The 26,659-nt window shown below is 39.8% G+C and overlaps 1 protein-coding gene across 1 annotated transcript in view; it reads left to right on the forward strand.

Annotated features, from left to right (window-relative positions):
* Window positions 1-9,040, forward strand: part of abcb7 (ATP-binding cassette, sub-family B (MDR/TAP), member 7) — a 42,739-nt gene extending 33,699 nt beyond the window's left edge. The window contains exons 12-15 of the mRNA XM_052022144.1: window positions 876-1,047; window positions 3,589-3,692; window positions 3,944-4,051; window positions 6,268-9,040. Coding sequence (XP_051878104.1) covers window positions 876-1,047; window positions 3,589-3,692; window positions 3,944-4,051; window positions 6,268-6,483 — 600 coding nt within the window. The 3' untranslated portion in view covers window positions 6,484-9,040. The remainder of the gene's footprint in view (window positions 1-875; window positions 1,048-3,588; window positions 3,693-3,943; window positions 4,052-6,267) is intronic.
* The last annotated feature ends 17,619 nt before the right edge of the window (window positions 9,041-26,659 follow it).

Raw genomic sequence — 26,659 nt, forward strand, 5'->3', positions numbered from 1 at the left:
CTGACCTGCTAAGTACTTTCAGTGATTCCTGTTTTTATTTCAAAATGTATCATCTTAAACCAGATGTATCAAAGGACACTTCATTTAAATAATAGTCCATTCTTTGACCTCTTTAATAGAATTATATAACTGCCATGTATTTCGCACATACAGAAAAAATATTTGAAATTTGTCCAATCTAATTCTATCAGCTAGTTTAACAAAAAATATACGTTAAAAGATAATTTCATCTGTTGGATGCATATTCCATTTATTTAGTTGATATTATGGAAATTATATTTTCACAGATATGAACATTGTAATGAACAGTCTGTTCATCATAATATAGATTTGAATTGATTAAGGCTATTTTGTTTCTTGAATACTTTCTAAGCAAACAGGACCATTTGGCTTGTAAGAAGGTTTTCTGAACCAGCTAAGGCCCATCATTTTGAACATGAACATAAATCTGAAATACAGTACTGCCAGATTTAACTTTAATCAAGTGAAAATTCTTTTGTCCCCTAAATTGTCTATTGTAGCTTTATACTTGTATTGCATCAAACTGATATTTTAAAAATGTTTCCATTACAAATCAGTTCATGTGCTGACAGTCTGCCTCTCTGTATCTATATGAAATCATTCCTGAATGGTGCTGTTCTGCATTAAATGCTCATTCTAAGAATAAATGAATGGAGATTTCAATTACTGTCAGGTGTCCATTTTTGTTACAAAAAGTGGAGTCTGTAAGCAAAATTTTAATTCTTGAATAAGAGATTAAGTGAAGCATTTGTTAAATGCATTTTATCGCAAGCATGCTTCCCCCCCCCACCCCCACCACGCTAAGTATTTTTCCACATTTAAAATTGAAATTGTTTGTTTTCCTTGCCTCATAGGATGCTGTCCTGTTCCACAATACAATTTTCTATAACCTCCAATATGGGAACATCAATGCAACGGCAGAAGAAATATACCACGTTGCTAAGATTGCTGGGCTTCACAACTCCATTCTCAAAATGCCACATGGTTATAACACTCAAGTTGGTGAACGTGGACTAAAGCTTTCTGGTGAGTTAAAGAACGACTGGAGATCTTAATTTGATTGCATGGACATTAAAGTACTGGCGAATATTTTTAATGGTTGAACGCACCCTGAACTGTTTGCTAAACTTTTAATGTTAGCCAAGGCCACTAGGTGGGGCTTGTTACCAATGAGACAATGTACATTGTCCATCTTGTATGTATGGAAATAGTGACTGACCATTTAATCATTAGGTTATATTTTGGACAACAATGAAAGAATGAATTGACTAGATGCAAAAAAAGCATGTCAGCAGCAAGATTGGATACTAAGTTTTACTTATGTATTTTTTTCTGTCATTGTGATTAAGATAAAGGTTTGCCTTCATGTCGGAATGCAACATAGTATGGTTACTGCTGGCTGTGAGCCACAGTGAAGCACTATCTTTTAATCAGTTGTGAATTGAATCCTAGGGATTTATTTGTTCTGGCTACACACTTAAGGACAACTACCCTATGTTTGTTTTGCACCACAGCACTCTGTTCCAATCATGACTCCACCCCGAAGTTGTCACTTTTGCATCTTTGAAGCTGAAATCGCTTTGCCAAATACATTAATTTAAACTAACTGCCAAAAGAATCTGCCTTGCCTGCTTATCTACTGAGGATTAAAAATGAAGTATGATGAATTGCATCCAAGAGTTCTGCAACATTTTTGACTTGAATATCAGCTGAAATATACACCCACATTTTTTTTCTTGGTTTTAATGTTTGCAATTCTGCAAAGGTAAAGAATTGCTAAACATAGTTTCTTGAAATGCACAGTACGATCTATTCCATTGTTGCCTGTCTGCTCCCTGGATTTTTTTAAAATTGCCAACATCCATTTCCTTTATTCTTTACACTCCTCCGACCACCTAGTGTAGAGTAATATTAGTGGCTAGCAAAAAGTTTCTGAATAACTTGATTGTGGAAAATATTAGTTAACCCTTTTAATCCACACAATCAGGTGTTGTGTTAAGAATAAAAATGCTGAGGATACTCAGCAGGTCAGGTAGCATCTGTGGAGAGAAGGGGAAGGAGTTGTTTTTTTTTAATCAATAATTTTTATCAGATAAAGTGTCATTGAGCTGAAACATTAATTCTGTTTCTCTCTCCACAGTTGCTGTATGACCTGTTGAGAACAGCACTTTCTGCTTTTATTTCAGATTTCTAGCATCTGAATTTTTTTTCTTTTCAATTTGTTTTTCAAATATAATGGTGAGCAAATGATATAGAAATAGATTTTAAACACAGGTTCTGTCTGCCTTCTCTATTTTTGGGTGGGGAAAGAGCTATCCCATATGTCTTGACCAGTATTTATTCCTCAGTTAACAACATTTATAAATTTTTTAAAAATCTGGTCATTATCTCATTGCTGTCTTTGGAAACTTCCTATTTGCAAATTCACAATGGCAGAGTTCTCTCCATAGACTAAATTACTAGTTACAAATCAAAATGATTCACAGCAACAAAACATTGATGCTTTACCAAATAATGTAGCATGTGTATAAAGGAACTAGAGTCAGTTGTGTAGCAGTTTTTGTTTTCTCTGGTTAAGTTTTAAAGGGAATAGAAAATGAAATTTTTATCCTTCAGGCTCTTGGAATAAACTCATTTCTTTGGGTAATTCATTTGTCATTTCTTCTTCCTCAGTGACCGAAAGTAGTGTTCCGATGAATGCTTTCCATATTAAGATATATAATTACTAAAATTCTATCATGTTCACTTTCCTTACTAATTATTCAAAACTTCTAACTACTATCCAGAAGAGTTGTTAATGCAAATATAATTCTGGTTTTGGAAAAGGTAGGGCAGCCGCCATCTTAGAATATTCATGTAACTACAGATCAGATTGGTCTCCTTGGTAGCCAGCAACAGAATATGCTCTTTTCTCTCCAGGAACATTCCACATTTACCACAGGATGATCTTGTCACTTTAACATAAAAGGCACTGTTGTTTGCTGAATTCCTCATTTGTTAATATTTAAATCTCTATCCCTGGACTAACAATAAATCTTAACCCCACCCCCTTCCCAACCCTACCACTGAAGAGAAACTTATTTTTATTGTTTCCATTTAATAACTGCTTAGTCCTTGTAGATAGAATATTCATTATTTTTTTCCATGTTGAAAGAATATTTCAAACCTTTGTCATTTACACTATAAAGCCTACCGGCTTAAAATGTTAGTGTTCTGAGATAGATTGCAGTTTCAGTAAAATGCTATAGCTTCCAAATTCCTGTCTTGCACCAACCCCAGTGAGCACAGTCACAAGATTATCTAATGTAAAATAAAACCACACCAATGTAACTGATATGAACGGTAAATTGTTTTTTTTCAAAGGCCAGTTTGTAATTAAACTTTCACTGTATTAAAATGTTTTTTGAAACCAGAGGGATCTATGATCACTTTTCATAGTATTTTTACTATTTAAAGTCAGTTACTTATGCTTCAACCTTGTGTGTGGTTTCTGGAAGAACCAAACAGCTTCAAATGGATCATTGTTATTCCTAGTCTGGTTTTGTCTTAATCTGATGTTTCTCTCAGGTGGAGAAAAACAAAGAGTTGCAATTGCTAGGACAATATTGAAAAACCCTCACATTATATTATACGATGAAGCTACGTCGTCGTTGGATTCAATCACTGAAGAGGTATGTTCTTCCGGTCAAATATCCCACACTAGATCAAAACATCTTTCATAGCCAATACCACCCCATAATGAATTTTAACTGCATGTTACATATGTTTTTAATTGAGATAACTCAAACCTCAAATTGATATCTGTGCTAAGATAAATTTTTGAATAAACTTCTGTATTCCATTTTGTAAGTCGCGCTGTTTGAGTTTTCTGGTTTTCAGTTCTCCTTGCACTAATGTGAGAATCAATTTCTACTCTCCACAGAATATCCTCAATGCAATGAAGGACTTGATTCATCATCGTACATCTGTGTTTATTGCTCATAGGCTTACTACAATTGTTGATGCAGATGAAATTCTGGTTCTGAATAAGGTAGGATAACCACAATTCTAGAATGCTCCAGAGCAGAATTGCTAATGAGTACTTTGTCAATGGCCAGAATCCAAGCTGCATTTTCTTCAAAGATTATCTTTAGTAATAGGAGTACATTTGCAATTCCCAGTACATTGAGTTCCTTGTTTCAAAATGAATGCCACAGCAGTTAAAAACCTCAAGAAAAAGAGCAGAATTGACACAGCTCCATTAGACTAATGACCCTGTAGTGCCTTTATAAGTTACTCAGTAAATGCTGGGATAGTCTTTCTTTGCTATTCCACACAATGAGCTCCTGCTCTGGAGCTGTTCCTCTGGAGCTGTGAATATAGGGGCTGTCAGCTGTGAAGGTGGGGGGCAGCTGCATGTAACCTAATGTGGTCACAATATAAGTAGTATTGCCTTTACAAAGTTCACAAGGTATAGAAAACATGAGTATTTCATTGCATTTTTACAAGGAGATTGGAGGTGTAGCATTAGTTTTTGTGTGCCTACCATGTCTTTTGATTTTAAAATCATTTTTCAAATTTAATTTGTCTATCATTATATACTTACCCATCGTATACTGAGGTGCTCTGGTAATCTATACAGCGGGGTGGCGGTGGCACGTTTGTCATTGGACAAGTAACCAGGAGATCTGGACTAACAATCCAGAGTTCAAATCACACTATTGCAGCTATGGAGTTTAAATTTGGTAACGATGACCCATGGATATAAAAACCCGTTCTGGTTCACTAGGGGCAGGCATGGTAGCATAGCGATTAGCGTAATGCTTTACAGCGCCAGTGACCCAGGTTCAATTCCGGCCACTGTCTGTAAGGAGTTTGTACGTTCTCCCCGTGTCTGCGTGGGTTTCCTCCCACATTCCAAAGACGTACAGGTTAGGAAGTTGTGGGCATGCTGTGTTGGTGCCGGAAGCGTAGAGACAATTGCGGGCTGCCCCCAGAACACTACACAAAAGATGCATTTCACTGTGTGTTTCGATGTACATTTGACTAATAAAGAAATCTTATCTTGGGCTTCTTGCCCCATCTGGTCCATATGTGATTCCAGACCCACAGTAATGTTAATCCTTAAATATGTTCTGGAATAGACTAACAAGCCACTCTTACAGGACAAACTAGAGATGGATGATAAATGCTGTCCCTGCCAGCAATGCCCCTATCCTGAAAACTGCACAAGTAAGAACATGATGAATCAATTGTTACCTTAAGGTACTTGTCATCTTGTCAGTTGACACAAACTTGAGTCTTGGGATTTGTGAATTGCACTTGGTTACACCCAGATGATTTTTTGCTGGGGTCAACTGACTACATGTGTAGGGCACATTTATTAAATTTAGTGCTGCAGATGACAAAGTGAGATTACATTTTTGTTACAGAGAAACAATCTGATTTATTTTGCATGTCCTGATCATTTGTGCCACTTAAAATTAGTCTTAATGAATGCATTGGGGGTGGGTTGCATTTGTGAAGAAAAATTAGGATTGAATTATTGCTAAAAATGATTTCTGGATTTTAAAAACATTAAGTATTCATAGGAAAGTAGAGAGCTCTTATTAAAAATAACCAAGTACCTGAAATAGGTTGACCTGGCAATCCACCACCACCTGTGTTCATCAGAAGTGGTTTTTTACTCATGGATGGGGTTTCCACATAATTGTATCAGCAAACAATCTCTTAATTGTTTAAATATTTATATATTGGTTACCAGGTTCAATCAAGTGGCCATTCAACTCGACTTTAGTTTTACTTTGTAAACTTATTAATTGAGGCATTTTGCTTAAAACTTGTATAGTTATTTATTAGTCACATGTACATCGAAACACACAGCGAAATGCTTCTTTCTGTGTTAACAACCAACACAGTCTGAGAATGTGCTGGGGGCAGCCCGCAAGTGTCGCCACGCTTCCGGCGCCAACATAGCATGCGCACAACTTCCTAACCCGTACATCCTTTGGAATGTTTGAGGAAACCGGAGCACCCAGAGGAAAACCACGCAGTCACAGGGAGAACATACAAACTCCTCTCAGGCAGCAGCGGAATTGAACCCGAGTCGCTGGCGCTGTAATAGTGTGACGCTAACCACTACACTACTGTGCTGCCCCTTAAACCATATGGGTGGATCATTAGTAACGTCTGACTACAAAGCTTTCTTTTCTCAAGTACAATCCTCCCAATGTTTTTTTTATGACCTTTGTTTTTAATCCACTGCAGGGTAAAATAGCAGAACGAGGAACCCATTTGAGTCTCTTGAACAATGCCAACAGTCTTTACTCTGAACTGTGGCATACACAAAATAGCAGAGTGCTCAACAAAAATTCCAGTAGTCAAGGAATAAAGAGAGAAGTGTCTTCCAAGGAAGAGGAAAGAAGAAAATTATCAGAAGAGATTCTGAACAGTGTTAAAGGTTGTGGAAACTGCTCTTGTTAAAAAAAATGTTTTATCTTGTATTAGGCATAAACCTATGCTAGCATTTTGCACTGGAAGTGTTGTTAGGTACCAATATATAAACAGACCATTTTGAACAGCAAAGTTGAAGAAACCTTTTAGTAAAGAATTTTTTTTTAACAAAATGGTCAAAATATTTTTGGTTACCCTGATGTTGAGGGGCCTTTCATGGAACAGCAAATCGAACACTGCTATCAAAAATGGATCAAATAAACTATTCCATTGTAACATCCATGCATTTCCTATGTATAAGTTTTAAGGAATTGTCCATAATGGGTGATTTTAGCGCATTACGGGTGACTTTACTGAGTTACTGTAATGTAGTGGGTAACTAATACTGTATCAGTATTGGCATGGGCCAAGTTTTAGGAATAGTCATGGGAAGCTAAACCAGTGTTTGTTTTTGTCCATGACCGAGTATGTTGGGGACTGAGAAGTAGGAACATTATAATCCTTGAGGAATAAATTGTGTAAATATTTAGAGTTGGATTCTGGGTTCAACACCATATTACCTATTGTAACAGTTTCTGATTGGGGCAGTGCTTGGTTTACTGGAATACATAATGGAATTAGCTTGGGAATAAGGCACAGCTAAGCTCTTTTTGCCTTCAGGAACATTTACCAATAATGCACATTTTGAACTTTGTTTACAGTCCTTTTATAATACATCCAGAATTATTTAAACAGCTGGTTGATAATTTATTAGTTACTAATTTGAAATAAGATGCCAATATTTTAATGGAAAGTTGACATTTTGAGAAAAAAAGGCTGTGAAGAAATTTGCCTCGTTATCTCTTGAGCTGTTTTGCATATATATGTATTTGTTATCCTGTTGATTAAACATCCACAGTTCTGTATAAATCTCTTCTCAGTCATTCACCTCTGCTTTCTGTTCTTCACACTAAATTCCTGTGTCACATTTATTAGAGAATGATGGTACCACTAGGTGACAAGGTATGTAATCATTGGATACGCCTGCTGTCCTGCCACCATTTTTGTACTTGCCATGAGGTTTTTTTTGGTCTGTCTTAGTGTTACCTTGGGGATAATTCAATTAGTGATCAGGATTTTGACTGTGATGAAACTATTAATTAGTCCGTATGTTTAACACTCAGTACCATTGCACATTGTGGCACTAATCTGTACAAAGCATTTTAACAACTTCCTTTAAATTTATGGTAACAACAAAAAGCCAGTGTGATTTTTTTTTTATGATCATTGGTGCTCTGATATAGAACTGATATTCAGTTTGCAGTCTTGAATTAAATTGCTTTTGGGGGAGCTTGAATGCAATAAAAATGCATGTTAATCTGCAAGAATTAAAACTGAGCAACCAATTGAATTACACTTGTTTCTTCATGTTTCTATTTCCACAAGAGGGTATTGTACAATCTATTTTCTTCTCTCTGAAACTAAATTAATTATGTTTTTAGCTTAATGCAGTAGGTACAAACTAAATGGGCCAGTTTCTCTTACAGTGTAGTCCCTAGGCATCTGGAAATATTAAACAACAGTGTGATCATTTTGTTTTTTTGTTCCCTTTTTAATCTTGGTGATCAAATGCTGGTCTAAAATAGCATTTTTCTATAAACTGTTATTTGATTTGTGCCTTTTCTATTGTTTTTGGGTTATGAAGTATGTTGTTGCATTATTTGATCTAGATCACTGCTCTGACCATTGTACTGTACTAGTTTGCATTTGCTGAACATTGTACTCCTGAATGGTGGTATGTGTACATTGAGACAAGTAGAATGTGTTGGTCTTAGGGTTACTGTGTGAAGGGGGTATTCGCCAAGTTCTGAAGACTGCCAATGACTGGATGAAGCACTGGGAAAGCGGTGTGTGCTTTATTCTAGTTCTACTCATTTTTGCTGATCCAAACAATAGCTGATAACAGCAAATTGACTGATCGGTGTAAATCAAACAATTTAAGGGATCTTTAAAGTACAACTTGAATATATACCATATTTCTTCTGACTTTGTATTTAACAATTTTGTTAGATGCTTGTGTAGAAATTTATTGCAACAAATTCTACTGAGGCCTTTATTTGACACAGTACTACTTTCCCCAAAAATCGTAAAATAAAAATTTAAATATAGTACAGAAAAAAAGATATTTTGTTTTCATCCAAATCTGAGTGATCTTCTTTGCATTATGATCTAGGGTGCACAAGCCATAAAGTAATATGTAGAATACATAACCAAATGACAACAAAAAAAGTTCCATTCTGTCACTTACCTCATTCACTTTAAATGCAAGGTGTTAAAATGTGTATATGTTGCTTAAAATAACTAAAAGGAATTATATGCAACTATAAGCATTGATGTACCAATATTTTCCCAGGAGAATGTTAAGCTCTATTTTGTTTAAAGTACAAAGTATTGAGTTTGTTACTTAAAAGATTTATGCTATTTTTAAACCTACAGTTTTAAAAGAAAATTAAACAAATTCATGATGAATAAAATGAAGGCAGTCTTTATTAACCCCTGTGCTCTTACCTCACACTTTAAATAAAGGATTAACTGTTGCTGAAATGTAACTTCAGTGTTACAAGATTATTTTGGTAAGACCCGTATTATTTTTAAGGTGGCATTGAAGACCCTTTGACCTGAAACGTTAACTGTTTCTTTCTTCAGATGCTGCCTGAGCTGCTGAGTATTTTCAGCATTTTCTGTTTCTATTTCAGATTCCCAGCATCTGCCCGTTTTTTTTTGATTCTTTTATTATTTATGCTTGTCCAGGAATGATTTTGTTTGGACTTGAAGTGCATCATGATTTATATCATATGTCCCTTCTTATTTCATTAGATCCTCCCCAGAGACTGGGATGCGAATTATACTTGCTGCACAATTTAGAAGCCCTAGGAATTTTAACCAAATACCCTGTAGATGTAGAAATTACTGATGCATCTGTGTATTTTTAATCATCATCCAATTTGGGCCAGTGTACCTGAATTCCTAGAACCAGCATTATACAAATTAAGTACCATTTTAGAAACTGAATTTCCACAATAATCTTTTTTAAAAAATATAAACCATAGCCAATGAAAGGAATGGCTGTTGAAAGTTAAACTTCTCATGCACTTAATTAAATAGCAACCAATGCCGCCTTCTCATAGAGAACCAGGAGAAAAATCTAAACAGATTGCTGTACTTAACCTTCCCTCAAACAGGATCATCAGAGTGCTGCAAATAAATAACCTTCTCATTTAATGCTGTGTCTCATGTGCTAAGGAAATTGTTGGGTGGAACTAACATTAAATTTAAATTAAGGTAGAATTTTACTTGTATAATGACAACTGCACTTTCAAAGTAATTCATGGTATGTGAACCACTAGGGCTTTTGAGAGCTGTGATCAGGTGCTATAAAATGCATGTTCTTAACATTTTTAAGTTGATTTAAATGATTTTGCAACATTATAACCCTGTAAAGAACTTGATGTTTTTTGTTTGTCTACTGTATTCATTCTTTTTTGCTAACGTACCTTCCTACAATGAATAGGTTGATACCCATTTCCACAAACAGAACAAATCTTCTTCTAAACTATTGCACATAAAGCCTGCTATATTGTGTTAATTGACTAAATAATACATTTATTGGTGAATATTTAAGGTGAACTAATCGATTTAATTGACAGAAAATATCACTCCATTACCCCACTTTCTAGAAGCCAGTGTACTACCTAGCTTGCTTACAATTTAATAATTTACAAAAACAGTGAAACTAAAATGGCGAACAGCACATTCATTGCATGAGAGCAGACACAAGGGACTGCAGATGCTGAAATATTGCATGAGGATATTGGAGCAGTTGGGCCACAGGTCATTAAGAATATTTGCTTACAATATCTGAGGAAGATAAGAGATTGTGTTTAAATGATGCTGCTTCATATCCTCTGCATAACCTATCAAGCGAATTTCAGTAATGCAGTTGAAATTCAGTCAGTTGTGTGGGTTAGATGGATGGATGCCTGTTTGTCCTTGGGTTAGATGGATACCTATTATTCCTTGTATAACAATAGCATAGCGGTTAGCGCGATGCTATTACAGCGCCAGTGATCAGGGTTCAATTCCTGTCGCTGTCTGTAAGGAGTTTGTACATTCTCCCGTGTCTGCGTGGGTTTCCTCCCACATTGCAAAGACGTATGGGTAGGTTAAATTGGGTTTAAAAAATGGGGGGCGCGGACTCATTGGGCCGGAAGGGCCTGTCACCATGCTGTAAATAAAATTTTAAAAAAAACATGCAGTGGGAATTTTTGTTTTGGTGGGGGAGAAATATGATGGCCAAATATGGAATATATAAGCCTGCAATATATGGTTTAGTCCATCCTTGTCAGAAATGCTGACACTAGGTGGTATGGGTTGAAAACTTGTTTTTAGGTTTTGTTTTCGGGAAGGTAGATGTGGAAGGGAATAATTGCTCGAATTTCTTCAAAGCACAGTATCACAATGATTGTGGGGAAATGCCAGTAAAATTAAACATTTGTTTGCAACTTATTCACCCACTGTATTACAGTATACAAATCATTTATGGCTTAAATTAAATATTTTTAATGTGGCTGCCGCCTTTGCTGCTTTGCACCCAGTAAAGGATCTCCAATTGAATCCTAGCTTTATAAAAGGTATTGTCAAAGGCAGGCTCTGGTCCAGAAATTTACAAAATCAAAAGGTGTTTCCTAGAGGACAAGAGGAGAAACCCAGTAAGTTAACAGGAGACACATGGAGAGCTGCCACAAAACTTAAGTGCTTTCTGTTCTTTTTCTGTTGTTCTTTCACGTACCATAGGACCTACATGGTACTAGCAGACCTATTATTAAAAACTGAAAATGCTGGAAAAACTCAACAGACCATGCAACATCTGTGGTAAGAGAAACAGAATTAATGTTTTAGGTCAAAGACCCTTGTAATAACTGCGGGAAAATGTTTCTTCTCTTTCCCAAGTTCTGGCAAAGGGTCATCACCCTGAAAAGCTAGCTAGTTTCTTGTTCCAGGAATGCTGCCTAACTGAGTGTCTCTGGTATTTTCTATTTTTATTTCAGTTTTCCAGCATCTGCAGCTTTTTGGTTTTGATCATTGACACTGTTTACATAGACCAATTGACTCATTCAAAATCAACACACACTGTATGATTTGTAAGTTGTTTCATTCTTGCACTAATCTATGCACTATTCCAGCAATACTTTATATGTTAACAAAAAATGATTTTATATCTTTACGGGGCTGTACAACTCTATTGTATCATTTAAATTAAACTTGAAGGTTCATAAAATATTTAAATAAGGCTGAAGTATTTAAAATACATCAAATATTTTAATTTGACAGCTTTGAATTACAGTCTAGCTAGACCTAAATAGTTAACATTTTTATCCTGTCTCAACTGTGCCCACTTAATCCATATATCCAATTAAAATATTCTGAAGTGCAAGTCTTATTAGCAGATACTAAAACTGTTTTCTTCTGGATTATTCAGAAGTGTTTGGCAACACACAAGCACTTACACCATTGACCATGCTTGCCATATGTTATTTTTGTTCTTTCTGGCTAATAAAGAATACATTGCATGTCTGTCTATTTGAATAAGATCCAGCATGTGATTCCATCTGGGTTGGATGATAAGCTGTCCCAGGCAGACATTCTTACATTTTCAAAAAATACAGTACAAAGTGTCAATTAAATTTTTGTTTCTATCTCACATCGAATACCTTTCAAGCAGGGCTGGAACTGAGTCATGCCTTACTGCTACTAAAATTGAAGTTGGGGTGGGGTAGGGGATTATAATTACAGGTAGGTTATTAAGAGTTTACACAAAATTAGAAGCGAGCATCTGTCCTTTTATTTTGTCACCTTGCCATATGTTTTTCCCCCAAATTGAATTGCAACATCAAAAAATGTTTGCTCAAAGTCTTATGGGTGATGTGATATATTGTTCATCTTCTTTGTCAAATTGCACTATTTTAAGTTCTGGCAGGTATGATTTCTGCTCTTGTATTTGGATTTGATTTATATGCATGTTAATTTGACACTAAATTCAGCCCCCTCTCCCCACCAATCCGTCTGCATTTCTGCCATATTTTAACCTACTTTTCATTTCACAACCATTGAACGGACATGCTTCATTTGTAACCTTGTGGCATTTTGCCAGGCTATCCAACCACAAAGCACTAGTGCAAAGCTTGACTTTGATCACCTGATTTCCACAAGTACACTTCCAAGAGAACTCACTGAAACGTGATCATGAGTGGGAACCCTTGCTCATTCCTGTCCCTAACCGGAGACATCAACCCCCTCAGCCAATCACCAAACCTCCAACAAAACATGTTAATGAGCACAAATCCGAGATCAAACCTGTCATCCAAATAACTCAGTTATTCTGCACAGGAACCATTTGAGTTTTAATGTGTCAAATAATCAAGTGTTGAAAATTGCACATTTTTCCTAAAGATAAATATCCTCTAATAGTAACAGTAACTCTGGTTAAGCTGCATACAAATTCTTGCTCCATTTATTTTCTAGTAGTCTGCTACTGAAAAGACTGGGAATAATGTAAGTGACCTATCATGATTATGTGGCTGTTGCATAACGATTGTAAATCATTATAGTAGTTTTTTTCATCTTTCGAAGAACAACAGCTGGCAGCAAGCTGGTTTTGTGGTTGTGATATCATAATGGAGCTATTGCTTTGTACCTAACTGTCATCTATCTCTAACTCTATATTTATTATCCTAATATACTTGAGCAAGAAAACTGACAGTGTTACTGCACACTAAAATCTTCGGACATGGCTAAACAAGTCCACGATAGATTGCCAAGTGTTTATACATGCTGGAAATTTTTTATTTGTTATCTGCAGGAACAAGTGCAGAAGACAGTAAAAAAAAATCAATAATAAACTGCAGATGCTGGAAATATCTTTTTTAAAAAAAGGAAATGCTAGAAATAGTCAGCAGGTCAGGCTGCATCTGTGGAAAGAGAAATTGAGTCGATGTTTCAGTGTGTGTCCTTCTGGAATATGTGTTCAACAATAGTGCTACTTTAAAAATGGACGTATTAAAAAAAATATACAGCTTCACAGCAAATTATTGTGCCCTCTGAGTGAATTTTATTTTCCTTCCATTTTATCACCAGATCAGTGCATCACAATTCCAAACCTACTTCTATATGAAGTATCCTGTTTAAAGGCATTAAAGAAACACTTATTGTGAGGTTAATGAAAAGAGGCTATTGTTGTTGAAGTGTACTTTTTCCTTGCTAATTGCTTGGTATCTCTCAGAAAAGATGGAACATGGGTTACTCCAGAATGGTCTACGCCAGAGAACAGAAGATGCTCGATTGTTGAATTTGTGGACACCAATGAAAACACAAAGTGGATCTAAGATTCAGGCATGAACTTTCTGAATGGCAGAGCAGGCCTTCTGCTTACGTCCCCAGTTTCCCTCCTGTATTGGAGAGGCAAGGTAATGCTGCCATTGTTGAGGGAGGCAACTACAGTTATTTGGTAGCAGATTATTGACCTATGTATGGCATAAACCAAGATCTATGTGTAGCATCCATACGTTTAACAGCTGCAAAAGTTGCCTATTTATGATCTTATTCTTGGTACGGCAACTGCTCTGCCCAGGACCGCAAGAAACTGCAGAGAGTTGTGGACACAGCCCAGTGCATTACGGACACCAGCCTCCCCTCCATAGCCTCTGTCTTCTCACTGTCTTGGTGAAGCAGCCAGCATAATCAAAGACCCCACCCACCCGGGACATTCTCTCTTCTCTCCTCTTCCATCAGGTAGAAGATACAGGAGCCTGAGGGCACGTACCACAAGACTTAAGGACAGCTTCTACCCCACTGTGATAAGACTATTGAACAGTTCCCTCATACAATGAGGTGAACTATGACCTATGACCTCACGATCTACCTTGTTGTGACCTCGCAGCTTATTGCACTGCACTTTCTCTGTAGCTGTGACACTTTACTCTGTACTGTTATTGTTTTTACCTGTACTACATCAATGCACTCTGTACTAACTCAATGTGTAATGAATTGACCGGTACAATCGGTTTGTGAGACAAGTTTTTCACTGCACCTCGGTACAAGTGACAAATAATAAACCAATACCAATCCTATCTCATTTTTCTCAATAACATTGGTATGTTAAAATAAACAATTCAGCAGATTCTGTCAAGTCTTTATCACTTGGTTAATTTGGAAACAACACAGTTGTAAATTCCAAAATTTTAACAAACCAAACTTTGTCAGTATTTAATGGTATACATCTCAATAATGTTATAACTGAATGTTGAGTTTAGAAATCCATTTAATGGTATCAGAACTTGATGGGTTGCATCATATTACTTCCTGTGCAAGCTTTTAGTGTTTTAGTGTTCAGTGATCAGTGATTGCACTTCATCACATTAAAGTGGTGTGATTCTATCCATTTGTAAAGGAGATGGTCACAGCTGCAGTGTTGTTCCAATACAATTAAGCATAACTCTTTTTTTTGCGCAAGTTGAAGCCAGGTAATTCCTATGTGGGCTCTTTAAAATGTAAGTGTTTATCGATGATTCTGTGGCAGTGTCTCATTCCCTGGCTCCGATCATTCTATCTCATTGGTCAATACTTTCCCATCGATAGAAGTTTGAGTGTCAGTCAGAGGGAGGTAAATAACATTTTATCTTTGTTCCTTTTCCAATTAGTGATGGGATTGAACAGTATAAACTATGGTCACTCACTGCAGAGGGAAAAATGCGAATGCTTTCAGATTTACATTTTTTTTATTTCATTGAGTTGAAGACATCTGTCAGAGTATTCCCATCAGTCCCAATAACCCTTCTTACTTTGCTGAGTTTGAGGAGATTTGGTATGTCACCACAGATTCTTATAAATTTCTATAGATGTACGGTGGAGCACATTCAGATTGGTTGCATCACCGCCTGGTATGGAGGCTCCAATGCACAGGATCAGAAGAAGCTGCAGTGGGTTGTAGACTCAGCCAGCTCCATTATGGGCACAACTCTCCCCATCGTTGAGGACCTCTTCAAGAGGTGGTGCCTCAAGAAGGCTGCATCCATCATTAAGGACCCTCACCTTCTGGGACATGCCCCCTTCTCGTTACTACCATCAGGGAGTTTGGCCTGAAGACCCAAACTCCACAATTCAGGAACAGCTTCTTCCCCTCTGCCATCAGATTTCTGAATGGTCCATGAAACCTACCTCATTGTTTCTTTTCTTCCCCCACCACTGTTTACTTATTTATTTTGTGATTTATAGTTTTTATGACCTTGCACTGTACTGCTGCCACAACAAATTTCATGTCATATAAGATAGTGATAATAAATCTGATTCTTCTCCCCTACCCACAAGTTTTTATTTCCCTGTAATCTATTCTCTCTCATGTTTATCAATTCCCCCTGATTCTCCTGCAACCCACCTACACTAGAGTTCATTTGGTAATTGGTTTATTATTGTCACATGTACTGGGGTACAGTGGGAAAACTTTGTTCTGCATACCATCCATACAGATGATTTCATCACATCAGTTCATCGAGGTAGTACAAGGGAAGAGCAATAACTGAATGTAGAATATAATATTACGGTTACAGAGACAGTGCAGTGCAGGCAGACAATAAGGTGCAGGACCATGACGATGTAGATTGTGAGGTCAAAAGTCCATCTTATCATACAAGAAGTCCATTCAATAGTCTTATAACAGCAGGATAGAGGCTGTCCTTTGTAGTAATCAATTAACCTACCAGTATATCTTTGGGATGTAGGAGGAAACCATGGCACCTTGAGAAAACTGACATGGAGAACAGGATTGACCACACATTGGTAGAACTGGGGCAGCAGCACTAACTGGTGCACCATGGTGGCACCTACATATGAACAGCTTATACTCCAATAACATATTTAGAACTGTCCTGGTCACTGATGGTAATAATTAATTTGTTTGTGGAGCCACAAAGGGAACAATCATAACCAGCACTTTTCAAATCTTATGAAAAAGTACCTAGTGATCCACTGCCATTGACAAACCTCCATGCATCTTACTCTTAAGTTCCAGGATCCAATCTCAAACATCTAAAAGAAAACAGAACAATCATTACAGGAAAAAAAAGCACACAGAAACAGAACTAAAGAATTGTTTAGAGAAAAGCAGGAACTTGGTGACACAACAGACAACATCATGTTCCTGCAAGCCCAAAGACTTACAGTAACATTACCACAGGAGTTGGTCACACAGCCTTTTAAGCCTGCTCTGACTGTACATGTACAATGTACATGTACAAGTCTTGATTGTACATGTACAAATGCCCCCAGTATATTGAAAACTGAGAAGGGTTAACTTTGTTGTGAAAATTTTGAGGAATGGAATTCCAGGCTTCCTGTTACTTGTTATTCAAAACTACCTTAGAGCTGATTGATTACTTCCACTGTGTCCTCACTTATAACTTACTTATGAAATGCAGACATTGCTAACAAGCCCAGTATTTAAAGTCCATCCCTAATTGCCTTTGAAAGGAAGTCAGTGAGCTACCTTCTTGAACCACTGAAGCCTTTGTGATGGTGATGCTCCTCACAAAGTGCTGTTTGGAGTGTTTTGGGATCTTGACCCAGAAGGAGTGAAGAAATATTTCCATGCCCATATGATGTGGAAATCGGGAAATTTGTATGTGGTGGTAAACATATGTGACTAATACCCTTATTTTTGGGAGTAAAAGTCACATTTTAGAGGTAATTTCAAATAAATCTTGCATCTTATAAATGGTAAACTCTGCAACTATGCTGTGCTGCTGGTAGGGTGAAAGTTCAGGATGGTGATGGTTACCAATAAGTAAACTGCTTTGTCTGGATATTGTTGAAGCTGCACTGAACTAGTCAATGAAATAAATGGCCAGGTGATTGTTGTAAGTCTTGGCTGAGAGATCACTGCTGGCTGGGACATTGGGTATCTCCCTGCTCTTCAAAGAGTGCTATGGGACATTCTTAATCATCTCCCCTCCTCTCACAGTTGTGACATTTCCCCAGGTCCTCGTATTCCACCCACCAATCTCTGCCTTTATCAGGCGGGCTTAATCACATTTCCATCTTCATTATATCTGCACCAATCTGATCTTCCAGGATGGTCCATTCCATGGCAGCCCAGGTCACTCTTCAGTTGCCTTTCTTTGGGGAAAAACAGGAGAAACAAACATAGGAGAAGCAAGGCCAATCTGTTCACTTCCCAACACAAATCCATTCAGGGCCATAAATATTCTTTCTGTGATAGCAATTTGACTTTACCTCCTCCCCTTCTAATCTATAATGTATACTGGAGTACAGTAATTGGGTCATAGAGCAATACAGCATGGAAGAGGGCCCTTTGGCTCAAGATGCCCATCTAAACTAGTCCTATTTGCAAGTGTTTGGCCCATATCCTTCTGAAGCTTTCCTATCCATTAACCTGTCCAAGTGTCTTTTAGGTGTTGTTATTGTACCTGCCTCAACCACTTCCTCTGGCAGCTCGTTCCATATACGCACCACCCTCTGTGTGAAGAAATTGCCCCTTAGGTCCCTTTTAAATCTTTCCCCTCTCATCTTAAACCTATGCCCTCTATTTTTTGATTCCCCTTCCCTGTGAGAAAGACTGTGTGCATTCACCCTGTCTTTATGCCCCTCGTGATTTTATACACCTGTCTCATCCCTCAGTCTCCTACGCTTCAAGGAATAAAGTCCTAGCCTGCCCAACCTCTTCCTATACACTCAGGTACTCGAGTCCTGGCAACATTCTTGTAAATCCTCTTTGCATTCTTTCCAGTTAGTTACGTCTTCCATATCAAAACAAAAAAATGCTGGAAACACTCAGCAGGTTAGACAGCGTCTGTAGAAAGAGAAATAGAGTTAATGTGTTAGGTTGAAGACCCATCATCCGATATTGGAAAGGGAGAAAATCAGTAAGTTTATGGTTGCAGAGAGGGGCAGGGCTGGTGGACAGGAATATCCCTGATGGGGTGAGACCAGGACTGTCCAGTTTACAGAGCTGTCTAATAATAGACTAATGAAGGCAGTCAGAGAGAGAAGACAAAGGGACATGAAGGGCAATGATTAGTGCTGGCACCTCTCAGTTCCAGGGACTGGTTCGTGGTTCAGCTGTGTCTGGACTCCTTTGGCTGTGGTCAGAGTCATGGTCACTCTCGGCTTCCCAGTCTCAGGATCATATCAGGCCACTGCCACCTATCTCTGCCACATCTTGCAGTTCATTGCTGCATTGAGGAGGTCAACCAGACCACATCATGAAGGAGAGGCATGGTGCTGTCTTTGTAGAGTTTGTGTTCTCTTTGTAACCTTGTTAGCTTCCTCCCACATCTCAAAGATGTGCAGGTAGGTTAATTGGTTACTCTAAGTTATCCATTAGCGTAGCCTAATAGCAAAAAGTATGCAAGGGGAGTTGTTGGGCATGTGCATGAGAGAATAAATTGCAGGGGTACAAAGACATAACAAGAATGAAGCTACGGTCATTCCGCATGCTCAAAACTTTGGTGCTGAACCAGCAGATTTTCTGGACCGTTGGAATGTTATTTCCAATTAATACTCCAATACCCAACTTTTTTTTAAAAAAAGATATTACAGAGAAAAGTAGTATGATAAATTTCCCAATGAACCCAGTAAATTTCAAGGAGTGCAGAAAACAGGTGAGTTTCAAGGGAGGGAGCACAGGAATTAGCAGCCAGTGAGCCAGATGCTGACCATGGGAGAAACCTAACATAAATTGAGGAACCTCTTTGCAGAGCATCTCTGTTCAGTCTGCAAGGACAACCTTGAATTTTCAGTTCACGTCACTTTAATTTTCCAAACTACTCTGACCTTTTGGCCTTTAGCCTCTTACTCTGCTCAAACAAGTTTGAAGAACAGCTCCTCATCTCCTGATTCTGCACGTGACAGCTCTTGGGTCTCAATTTGGAATTGTAGCAGTTAGTGTAATGCTATTACAGCACCAGCGACCCGGGTTTAACTCTGGCTGCTGTCTGTAAGGAGTCTGTACGTTCTCCCCGTGTGTCTGTGTGGGTTTCCTCCGGGTGCTCCGGTTTCCTCCCACATTCCAAAGGTGTACAGGTTAGGAGCTGTGGACATGCTATGTTGGCGCCGGAAGTGTGGCGACACTTGTGGGCTGCCCCCAGCACATTCTGAGTAATGCAATAAGATGCATTTCACTGTGTGTTTCGATGTGACTAATAAATAAATATCTAATCTAATAGCTAACAAGGTTTTTTTTTCTCTTTCTAGCGTTCGGGACAGCGGCGAGTGACAGCGCAGGCGCGTGACGTCACCCGGAAGCGCGCGGGCGATTTAAAAGTCGAAGGTTCGCCTTCAAGTTTTCTTTCCAGCGACGAGAGAGCGGAGATTGCCGGAAAATAACGAGGTTTTTTTTTCTCTTTCTAGCGTTCGGGACAGCGGCGAGTGACTGCGCAGGCGCGTGATGTCACCCGGAAGCGCGCGGGCGATTTAAAAGTCGAAGGTTCGCCTTCAAGTTTTCTTTCCAGCGACGAGAGAGCGGAGATTGCCGGAAAATAACGAGGTTTTTTTTTCTCTTTCTAGCGTTCGGGACAGCGGCGAGTGACTGCGCAGGCGCGTGACGTCACCCGGAAGCGCGCGGGCGATTTAAAAAGCAGACGAGCATATCTAGCGGGCAGCGTCGGAGCGGGCAGCTGAGTGTGAGGGAGCAGAGTGGGTTCGGCTTTGGCTCAACGGGCTTCGGCGAGAGCGGGAAAGAGGCGAGATTATAGAGAGGGGTGAGTTATTAGTTTAGTTTAGTGTTGAGCTCAGTGATATTCAGCAGTATGCATCTGGGATTAGTGTTGTGTTTGGAGTGTCAGATGTGGGGCCCCTGGGAGACGACCAGACTCCCTGATAACTACATCTGCGCAAAGTGCACCGAGATGCGGCTCCTCAAGGAACGGATTGAGAGTCTGGAGCAGCAGCTGGATGACCTTCGGTTGGTTAGGGAGAGCGAGCAGGAGATAGACAGGAGTTATAAAGATTATGTAGACAGCACCTCAGTGGCAGTCCCCCTCAAAAACCGATATCTCATTTTAGATTCGGTTGGAGAGGATGACTTCATAGAGGAAGACCTCAGCAGCCAGGACCTTGGCACCGTGTCTGATACTGTGGTCCAGCAGAGGAAGAGACATGCAGTGGTTATTGGGGATTCGATAGTAAGGGGTACGGATAGGAGATTCTGCGATAGCGATAATGAGTCTCGGATGGTGTGTTGCCTCCCTGGTGCCAGGGTACGGGATATCACAGACCGTGTCGAGAATATTCTGAGGGGGGAGGGTGAGCAGCCAGAAATCTTGGTACATGTAGGTACCAATGATGTAGGTAGGAAAAGAGAAGAGGTCCTGAAGGAGGAATACAAGGCATTAGGGAGAAGGTTGAAAAGTAGGACCTCAAGGGTAGTAATCTCAGGACTACTACCCGTGTCGCGTATCAATGACAGGAAGAATAGAAAGCTCTGGCAGTTAAATGCGTGGCTGAGTGACTGGTGCAAGGGGCAGGGCTTCAGATTCTTGGATACCTGGGACCTTTTTTGGGGGAGGCAAGACCTATTTGCTAAGGATGGGTTGCATCTAAACTCCAAAGGGTCCAATATCCTGGCGGGAATGTTTAATTTAGTTGTAGGGGAGGGTTTAAACTGATCTGGCAGGGGGATGGTAACCAGGATGCTAGGTTACAAGATGCTAAGGTGAGGGAGAAAGTGTATAGAAACGAATCCATTGAGGATGGCAAGAATGACAGGCAGGTGATAAGTCAGGATAATTTACTGAATAATAGAAGTACAACAAATCCGGATGTTAGGATACAGAATGTTAGGATCGGGGATGAGGATGTTCGGATACCGAATGTTAGGATAGGGGATGAGGTCTACACGAACATGTCTAAGATAGTAGGTAGCGAAGATAGTAAGAAGGATGGACAGGTAGAAAGTCAGGATAATCTGCTGATCAATAGAGGTACAATAAAATCAATAGCAGATACCAGTCTAAACATACTATATTTAAATGCACGTAGCATCAGGAATAAAGTAGATGACCTAGTGGCACAACTACAGGTTAATAAATATGACATCGTTGCAATCACTGAGTCGTGGCTTCATGATGGATGTGATTGGGAACTGAATGTCAAGGGGTATACAGTATATAGGAAGGATAGGAGGGTAGGCAGAGGGGGAGGTGTGGCCATGATGGTTAGTAGCGATATAAAATCAATAGAAAGGAAGGACATTGGGTCAGAGGAGGTGGAATCCTTATGGGTGGAGCTGAGAAATAGCAAGGGTAAAAGAACAATAATAGCAGTCATATATAGGCCCCCGAACAGCAGTCAGGAAGTGGACCATAAGTTGCAGATTGAGATAGAAAAAGCATGTCAGAGTGACAATGTGAAGATAATTATGGGGGATTTTAACATGAAGGTGGACTGGGAAATGCAGCAAGGCGGTAGTACTCAGGAGAGTGAGTTTGTGGAATGTCTAAGGGATGTTTTTCTGGAGCAACTTATTGAGGAGCCCACCAGGGGATCGGCTGTTTTGGATTGGGTGCTGTGTAGTGAACCCGAGGTGATTAGGGAACTAAAGGTAAAGGAACCACTGGGAACAAGTGATCACAATATGATTGAGTTTAGTTTCAAGTTTGAGAAGGAGAAGCTGATAACTGGTGTATCGATATTTCAGTGGAATAAGGGAAATTACAAAGGTATGAGAGATGAGTTGGCCCAAATTGATTGGAGGAGTAAGTTAGCTGGAGGGACGGCAGAGGAAAAATGGAAGAAATTTCTACAGGAAATAAGGACAATGCAGGACAGATATATTCCAAGAAAAAAGAAGGTTTTGAATGGAAAAAAGGCACAGATGTGGATAACGAGGGAGGTGAAGGATAAAATAAAAGCAAAAGGGGCGGCGTACAAAGTAGCAAAAATTAGTGGGAAAACAGAAGATTGGAACGATTTTAAAAATCTGCAGAGAGAAACTAAGAAGGTCATTAGGAAAGCAAAGATGAGTTACGAAAGGAAGCTGGCGGACAACATTCGGAAGGATTCTAAGAGTTTTTTTAAATACATAAGGAATAAAAGAGAGACACGGGTTGACATAGGACCAATTGATAACGGTGCAGGAGGTATTATAATGGATGATAGTGAGATGGCAAGGGAATTGAATGAATATTTTGCATCGGTCTTCACCGTGGAGGACATAAGCAATGTGCCCGTTAGTCAGGAGTCTCACGAATTGGAGCTGAGTTCAATCGAGATTAATAGGGAGAAGGTGCTTGGAAAACTAAAGGGGCTTAAGGCTGATAAGTCTCCCGGACCGGATGAGGTGCATCCCCGGGTTCTGAAGGAGGTGGCTGTGGAGATAGCGGAGGCGTTGGCGATTATTTTTCAGGAATCGATAGATTCTGGCATGGTTCCGGAGGACTGGAGGGTAGCGAATGTAGTTCCGTTGTATAAGAAAGGTGGGAGGCAGCACAAAGGCAATTACAGACCTATTAGTCTGACGTCAGTGGTGGGAAAATTATTGGAGTCTATCCTCAAGGAGGAGGTTACCGAATACCTAGAGGCGCAAGGCAAGATAGGACCTAGTCAACATGGTTTTGTGAAGGGGAGGTCCTGTCTGACCAACCTATTGGAGTTTTTTGAAGAAATCACAGGTAGGGTGGATAAGGGAGAGGCGGTAGATGTTGTGTATTTAGACTTTCAAAAGGCCTTCGATAAGGTGCCTCACAAGAGACTGATTAATAAGATGAGAGGTCATGGAATTATGGGCAGGGTAGCAAAATGGGTGGAGAATTGGCTGGTTGGCAGGAAGCAAAGGGTGGAAATAAAAGGATCTCGTTCTGGTTGGTTACCGGTTACTAGTGGTGTGCCGCAAGGGTCGGTGTTGGGGCCTCTCCTTTTTACCTTGTACATCAATGATTTGGATGATGGAATAAATGGTTGTGTGGCTAAGTTTGCGGATGACACCAAGATAAGTGGAGGAGTAGGGAGCATAGAGGAAATAGAAAGAATGCAGAGGGACCTAGACAGTTTAGGAGAATGGGCAAGGAAATGGCAGATGATATTCAATGTTGAGAAATGTGCAGTTGTACACTTTGGAAGTAGAAATAAGCGGGTAGATTATTATCTAGAAGGAGAGAAGATTGATAGTGCGGTAGTACAAAGGGACTTGGGGGTACTCATACAAGATACCTTAAAAGTTAACCACCAGGTTGGATCGGTGGTTAAGAAAGCGAATGCTATGTTGGCATTCATCTCGAGAGGTATAGTGTATAAAAGTAAGGAAGTGTTGATGAGGCTCTACGGGGCGCTAGTGAGGCCTCATTTGGAATACTGTGCGCAGTTTTGGGCCCCGCATCTTAGGAAGGATGTGCTGACGTTGGAGAGGGTTCAGAGGAGATTTACGAGAATGATTCCAGGAATGAAAGGGCTTGAGTATGATGACCGTTTGTCGGCTCTTGGACTGTACTCGCTGGAGTACAGAAGGATGAGAGGGGACCTCGTAGCGACATTTAAAATGTTGACAGGTAAGGATAGAGTAGATGTGGCTAGGCTGTTTCCCTTGGTGGGCGTGTCCAGGACCAGAGGGCACAATCTTAGAATTAGAGGGTACAGTTTCAAGACAGAGATGAGGAGAAGTTTCTTTACCCAGAGGGTGGTGAAATTGTGGAACTCCTTGCCACGCACAGCAGTGGAGGCCAGATCAGTGGGGGTATTCAAGGAGGAGATAGACAGATATCTAAATAGTCAGGGTATCAAGGGATATGGGGATAAGGCTGGCAAATGGGATTAGAATAGTTTTTTTTTCTCTTTTTTTCCCACCCCATTTCTTTTTCCCTTTTCCTTGGAGCAGACTCGATGGGCCGAATGGCCTGCTTCTGCTCCCTTATCTTGTGATCTTGTGATCTTGTGATCTTGTGAATTTCAGATAACAATTCTATCTTGATAAAGCTCATCAATCTGTAATATTAATTCAGTTTTTCCCTCCCCTGTCAGATCTACTGGGTATTTGCAACATTCTCCTTGACTTCAGATTTCCAGCAACTGCAGTCATAGAATTGTAGAGAGACACAGCGCAGAAACAGGCCCTTCAGTCCACTGAGTCTATAACAACCATTAACAACCCATTTACACTAATCCTACATTAATCCCATATTTTATTCTCCCCACATTCTCACCAATCCCCCAAAGATTCCACCACTTATCTCCATGTGAGGGGCAACTTACAGTGGCCAATTGACTTACCAATCCACACACTTTTGAGATGTGGGAAGAATCAGGAGCAGCTAGGGAAACCCACACGGTCACCGGGAGAACGTGCAAACTCCACACAGACAGCACCAGAGGTCAGGAGGGAACGTGGGCCACTGGAGCTACGAGGCAGCAGCTCCACTAGCTGCGCTACTGTGCCACCCCTGGTGTTCTGTACCTCACAGTTGCAATGTTTTTCCTCCCTCCCTTCTGTTCTCATACATTTCCTTCCACTTGCATCTCGTCCAAGAGATCATCTGCGATTAACAAGTCTTCATGACCCTCTCTCAGCTGGTACCACAACTTGTGCATTAGCAGTGTGAATTTGGAAAGGATGCTTCCTCTTGCTGAAGAACCTAGAGCTAAGGGATACTGCTTAAAAATAAGGGATTGTCCAATTAAAACAGAAATGATGCGAATTCTTTTCATGAGTCCTTACAGCAGTACTTAGAGATGACATTCTTGGGGTTCGTCCAGTGAGACCATATGGATAGAACATAGAAGGGGAGGGGCACTCTAGTGGGGCTGTATTATAGAGTCAGCGGGAACTTGAGGAGCAGGTATGTAGAGAAATTGCTCAGAGTTGTAAGAATAATAGGGTTGTATTAGTGGGAGATGTTACTTTCCCCAGTATTGATTGGGCCCCCCAGAGTGTTATGAGCATGGATGGGGTGGAATTTGTGAAATGTGTCCAGGAAAGTTTCCTGAGTCAATATATAGAGGGACCTACTCAGGAGGGTGCAATACTGGACCTCCTCTTAGGGAACGAGGCAGGGCAGGTAACTGAAGTGGCAGTCAGGGAACACTTTGGCTTTAGTGACCATAATTCTATTAGTTTTAAGATAGTGACGGAAAAGGATAGGACAGGCCCACATGTTAGGGTCCTAAACTGGAGCAGGGCTAATTTTGGGGAACTAGGCAGGATCTGAAGTCGATTGGGTGAGTCTGTTTGAAGGGAAAGGAACAAATAGCAAATGGGAGGCTTATAAGAGTGTGATATCAAGAGTCCAGGAGCAGCATGTTCCTGTTAGGGTGAAGGGTAAACCTGGCAAGTTTAGGGAACCTTGGCTGACGAGAGATATTGAGGCTCTAGCCATGAAAAAGAAGGAAGCATACATTGGGTTTAGGAGGTTGGGGATGAGTGAATCCATTGATGACTGTAACAAGATTAAGAATATTCTTAAGAAGGAAATCAGGATTAATTGGGAACAGCTATTTTTGGGCAAGTACACATCTGACATGTAGAGGGTGTTTAAAGACCAACTTCACAGAGTACAGGACAGGGATGTTCCAGTAAGAAGGAAGGACAAGGATGGTAAGATAAGAGAACCTTGGATGTCGGGAGAGGTGGTGAATTTAGTCAAGAAGAAAAATGAAAAGTATATAAAGCTTAGGAAGCTAGGATCAAACAGAGCCCTTGAAGATTATAAAGAAGCCAGAAAGAAACTCAAGAGGGGAATTAGGAAAGCCAGGAGGGGCCATGAAAAATCCTTGGAAGGTAGGATTAAAGAGAATCCCAAGGCATTCTATACATACATCAAGAGCAAGAGGATAACTAGGGAGAGGGTAGTACCACTCAAGCATAAAGGAGGAAATATGTGCTTGGAAGTGGAGGATGTGGGTGAGGTCCTTAATGAGTACTTTGCATCAGTGTTTACCAAGGAGAAGGATGTGGAGGATAATGAGATCAGTGTGGAGCATACTAATGTGCTTGAGCATTTTGAGATAAAGGAGGAGGTAGTGTTGGGTCTCTGGATAAGTCCCCGGGGCATGATGGGATATATCCAAGGTTATTGAGAGAGGAAAAAGATGAGATTGCTGGGGCCTTGACCAATATCTTCGTGTCCTTTTTAGCCACAGGCGAGGTCCTGGAGAACTGGTGAGTAGCTTA

Source organism: Pristis pectinata, chromosome 8 (assembly GCF_009764475.1).
Source record: "Pristis pectinata isolate sPriPec2 chromosome 8, sPriPec2.1.pri, whole genome shotgun sequence".
Taxonomy (NCBI): Eukaryota; Metazoa; Chordata; class Chondrichthyes; order Rhinopristiformes; family Pristidae; genus Pristis; species Pristis pectinata.